The following is a 5751-nucleotide window of genomic DNA, read 5'->3' as shown; positions in this document are numbered from 1 at the left end:
AGTGGGCCAGCTTAGCCAGCTCAGCATTAGTTATAGTTTCTGGTATTGTACATGTATATACTTTGTACTACAATGAGAAAAGAAAGCGAGCTTTCACTTTTCCAATTCCTATTTCTCTCTTATGTTTTCTCTCTCACAGAACTCTCTAGAAGGACTCCATTGAAGCTCCAGATCGAGCTTCAAGCTCATCTTCAATCCCAGTTCTAATATGGTATCAGAGCAAGGATGCTCATGCTCGACTATCCGCCATCATCCCTCTCAATTTCGCCTACTACTTTCTTTTTTTTTAGTTTGTCTCTCTAGTCCGATCGTCATTTGCCCTAATTTGTTCGAACTGCAAAATTGATAATTGATTCTTAAAGTTTCACCTGAAATTAGTGTGTGACACAACAAATTCATCTATTCATGGTTGTATTAAATCAGGAAGATACATATGTTGGTGATACCGGTGTCGTCACTGCGACGAGCACCGGAATAGATCCAAGTGATCCACTCTACCTACATCCGTCAGAAAATCCTGGAGCAATGCTCGTCTCAGTTCCTTTCAGTGGAATTGGGTATAGATCCTGGAGACGTAGTGTCATGCGAGGTTTGTCCGTCAAAAACCAATTAGGGTTTATAAGTGGAGAGTGCAAATCACCAGATCCTCAAACTCAAAGGTTTCGACAGTGGGAGCGATGCGACGATATGGTAACGTCTTGGATTCTAAATTCACTCTCCAAAGATATTGCAAACAGTGTGGAGTATGCTAATAATATTGTTGAGTTATGGAGAGAATTGGAGGATCGCTATGAGCAAACTAATGGTGCTAGGTTGTACCAGATTCAAAAAGAGATAAACGTCTTGTCTCAAGGTGTGCTGGACATTACAGGTTATTACACTAAACTGAAAAAGCTCTGGAAAGAGCTGAATACTTTGAATAAGAAGACTCACTGCAGTTGTACCTATACATGTGGTGCCAAGGAGAACATACATAAGGCCGAGCAGGACAGGAGATTGATACAGATCCTTATGGGACTTAATGAGGTCTACATTGTTGTACGTGGAAGCATTCTTATGATGAATCCACTGCCAACTCTTGCACAGGCTTTTTCACTGCTCATTCAGAATGAGAAGCAGAGAGAGATCAAACCAAATAACCAAATGCTTTTTGAGTCTGCTTCCTTAAATGTCAACACATCAAAACCTGGTTCCTACAAAACAAATTACTCTGACAATAGCAATTCCATTGGAGGTAATAGGCCTCGACCATTTTGTGATTACTGTAAGAGGCCAGGGCATACCAAGGATAAGTACTACAAACTACACGGGTACCCTCAGAGTTTTAGAAATTCACACACTCAAAGTTCAAACGCAGGATAGAACATGAATCAAGCTGCAAGGTTCAACAAAGGAAGGAGAATAGTAGCCACTGTGCAAGGGACCTCTGCTGAAGCAATGCCAGCTGGAAAGGACGGATCAGAAGATAGAGATGAGGTCAGACATGTCAACCTTTCTAAGGAACAATATGGACAGATCCTGAATTTGCTGCAACATTTTTAGATTGGAACAGGAGGAGAGAGTTCCATCTCCACAAACTATGTCAGTGGTGCTGTGAACTTTGCAGGTATAATAAATTACACTTCTTCTATTGATTTTGGCAAATTGTCCTCTGAATGCTTCAAAAACAAGGCTGACTCTTGGATATTAGATTCAGGAGCCTCTAATCACATAACCTTCAATATATCTTTACTAACCAATATTATAACCCTACAATATCCCTTATTAGTAGTTCTCCAAACTGATACAAGGTAAAAGTAACACAAATTGGAAGTGTGACATTGTTTCCCAAGATCATTTTGCACAAAGTCATTATATACCCTCCTTCATATATAATCTCATATCAATTCATTCATTAACCAGTTCAACCCCTCAAAGCATTGTTGGCTTTACTGATAATATTTGTCTTTTGCACGCCCTTTTAATGATGAGGCCTCTGAATATTGGTAAAGCCAGTGATGGCCTGTATCTTCTCTACCCAAGGTGTCTCGGGAACAACCATTCAGAATCAACAGTAAATAGTTCAATTGCCAGTTCGGTTTCTTCCACTTGCTGCACAGACAAATTACATTGTTTCATCATTCTATTGTAAATATCTCATTGTTTAGGGATAGTTGCATATCTCATTCAATTGTAAATACATGTTCTCCAAATAATAAAGTGCAATTTCCTATTGTGAATAGCATCAGTCCTTCTATCTCTTCAAGTGATGATATAAATGTGTTGTGGCATAACAGACTGGGTCATGTACCCTTTGCCAAAATGAAGGGAATATCCAGTATTCCAGCATCTTTCTCACAAAAACAACTATTTACATGCTTTGTCTGCCCAATGGCAAGAGAGGGGAGATTGCCATTTCTAGAAAATCCACCAATTCCACCAAAATCTTTCAACTACTTCATGTTGATCTCCGGGGTCCCTACCACATGCCAACTCATGATAACTTCAGATATTTCATTACCATGGTGGATGATTATAGTAGGTCCACCTGGACCCACCTATTAACCAGCAAAAGTAATGCCCTGCATATTATCAAAAACTTTGTATCAATGATTGAAAATCAATTCAACACTACTATCAAACCTATAAGGTCAAACAATGGTCTAGAGTTTAACAACACAGAGGCAAATCAGTTTTTTTCTTTCTAAAGGGATCATCCACCAAAAGACATGCCCTTATACACCACAACAAAATGGCATAGTAGAAAGAAAGCATAGGTACTTGTTAGAAACTGCCAGAGCCCTCTTATTTCAGTCAAAATTGCCTCTAAAATATTGGGATGAATGCATCCTATGTGCAACCTACATAATAAATAGACTGCCCTCTTCTAATTTTAAGGGCAAGTCACCATATGAACTACTATACAACAGAAAACCTACTTACTCTCATATGAGGAGTTTTGGTTGCTTGTGCTATCCTATAGTGCCCAAGGGCCACAGAGATAAATTTGAACCTAGAACCACACCTCATGTATTTGTTGGATATCCTTTTGGGTAATGTAACGACTCGGTCGATCGTTTTGAGTATTATAACCACGTTCCCCCATTTACTGCTCAATTTATGTTTTATAGTTATTTTATGACTTATCAGGTTAGTGGGTTCGGGTCCGGAAAGAATTCGGAGTGAAATGAGATACTTAGTCTCACAATTAAAAAGTTAAGTTAAAAAAGTGGACCGGATATGGACTTATATGTAAACGACCTCAGATATAAATTTTGATGATTCCAATAGATCTGTATGGTGATTTTGGGCTTAGAAGCATGTCCGGAATATTATTTGAAGGTCCGTAGTGGAATTATGCTTGAAATGCCGAAAGTTGAATTTTTGGGGAGTTTGACCGGGGGTTGACTTTTTGATATCGGGGTCGAAATCCGATTCTAAAAATTTGAGTACCTCCACTATGTCATTTATGACTTGTAGGAAAAATTTGAGGTAAATCGGACGTGATTTGGTAGGTTCCGGAGTCGTTTGTAGAAATTAAAAATTTTAAAGTTCATTAGGCTTGAATTGGGGTGTAATTCATAGTTTTAGCATTGTTTAAGCTGATTTGAGGGTCCAACTAAGTTCGTATGATGTTTTAGAACTTGTTGGTATATTTGGTAGAGGTCCCGAGGGGCTCAGGTGAGTTTTGGATGGTTAACAGATTAATTCAGACTTAGAAGAAAAAGCTGAAGTTTCTGCCCTCTAATGCAATCGCACCTACGGAAATTCCATCATAGGTGCGAGCTCGCAGAAGCGAGTATGGCAAGCGCAGATGCAAAAATGGACTGTAGGACAGCGGTCGCAGGTGCGAGGGAAATTTCGCACCTGCGTGAGCGCAAATGCGGAAAGACGCGCGCAGAAGCGCACACATGCGCGCACATGCGGGCAAAGGCGCATATGCGGGGGGCTTTCCGCACATGCGGTTGGCGCAGAAGCGGCCAAGTTGTCGTAGGTGGAAAAATACATGGGCAGTACAAAAACATAGGGTTTTTGAGCTTTCGCCATTTTTGGGCATTTCAAGCTCGGGTTTGGCGATTTTGAGCAAGGTTTTCACGGGAAAACTTGAGGTAAGTCCCTTGTGATGACTTCTACTCCATAATATTAAATTATCATCAAATAATCCGAATATATTACATGTTTTTTAGGTGTAAATCGGAGATTTGAACTTAGAAATTTGGAAATAGGATTTACAGATATAAGGGTCGAGTTGGGGTCAGAATTTGGTAAAATTGGTATGGGTAGACTCGTGGTTGAATGGGCTTTCGAATTTTGTAACTTTTGTCGGGTTCCGAGACATGGTCCCCATGGGCGATGTTTCAGCTAAAATTCGGATTTTTATGGAAAATTGTATTTTTCATATGGAATTAATTCCAATAAATTTTATTGACTGAAACGAATTATTTGTGACTAGATTCGAAGCATTCAGAGGTCGATTTACGAGGCAAAGGCATAGCAGAGTGAAGAATTTCACGCTCTGAGGTAAGTAACAGTTATAAATCTGGTCTTGAGGGTATGAAACCCCAGATTTTGTGTCATGTGATTATTTTGGAGGTGACGCACATGCTGGGTGACGGGCATGTGGGCTTGCAACAAGGGGATTGTGACTTGATATGTCCCGTGAAACTATAAAGTTGAATAACTTATTGTTAGCTATATGCTCTCTAAGTGTTGAAGAAATTTGACTGTAAATCATATTAGAAATCATGCTTAGGCTATGTGATAGTACTATTGGGACCCACAGAGGTCACGTACTTATTAAATTATTTGTTAATTACTATCTTGTGCTCAGTCATGATTTTACTTGTGTATCATACCTCAGGTTTTCTTGATATTTGTTGATGCATTATGTTATCTTTGTTTGGGTTGATCTTTGTGATTCCTGAGAGCCTGAGAGACTTGAGAGGTTGAGAACTGAGTAAGGCCGAGGGCCTGTTGGTGAGGTAAGGATATTATGGCACATGAATTGTCCGTGCAGCACGTGAGTTGTCCGTGCAAATTATGGCGCTTGGGCTGTAGGAGCCCCTCCGGAGTCTGTACACCCCCAATGAGCGCGGGTACCCATTGAGTGTGAGTCCTGAGGGCTGAGAGTCGAGTGATGAGTTGAGTGATTGTTGCCTGAGAGGCTGTACTTGCTTTGTATTTGTTATTGCACTTGATTGCTATCTGTCATTGTAATGAAATCTCTAAAAGATTTTATATCCGGATTACATGAAATTAAACTGTATAAAATTAATTTGACTTAAACTGCCGGATTTGAAAGCATATCTATTCTTTGCTGGAATTACTGAAACTGAACTGTAACTGTGTAGCTCGTCATTATCTTCAGTTCCTTAGTTATTATTGTTACTTGCTGAGTTGGTTGTACACATACTACACCCTGCAATTTGTGTGCAGATCCAGGTGTTTCCGGACATAGCGGGTGTTGATCATTTCACGCAGTTGATTTTCAGGAGATTCAGAGGTAGCTGCCGTGTTTCGCAGACCTTGTCTCTCTTTCCCTATCTCCTTGTTTACTGTATTTTGATCTTAGACTATTATAGACCTTATGTTTCAGATTTGTATCTATATTAGATACTCATGTACCCAGTGACACCAGGGTTTGGGGAGTATTCGTGTCAGTATTTATGGGATTTGGTATTGTATTTTCAAACTTAAGATAAATTATGGTTTATCTTGATTATCGGCTTGCCTAGTATCGAGATAGGCGCCATCACGACAGGTTGGGATTTT

The 5751-nt window shown here is 39.7% G+C and overlaps 1 protein-coding gene across 1 annotated transcript; it reads left to right on the top strand.

Moving 5' to 3' along the window:
* Positions 1-405: 405 nt before the first annotated feature.
* LOC104114714 (uncharacterized) lies at positions 406-1362 on the top strand. Its single transcript, XM_009625229.1, has one exon. It carries the CDS (start codon positions 406-408, stop codon positions 1360-1362), a length of 957 nt encoding a protein of 318 aa, XP_009623524.1.
* Positions 1363-5751: the final 4389 nt, after the last annotated feature.

The sequence above is a fragment of the Nicotiana tomentosiformis genome, chromosome 1 (assembly GCF_000390325.3).
Source record: "Nicotiana tomentosiformis chromosome 1, ASM39032v3, whole genome shotgun sequence".
Classification (NCBI taxonomy): Eukaryota; Viridiplantae; Streptophyta; class Magnoliopsida; order Solanales; family Solanaceae; genus Nicotiana; species Nicotiana tomentosiformis.
The sequence above is the reverse complement of the archived record's forward strand: the minus strand, read 5'-3'. Positions and strand labels throughout refer to the sequence as shown.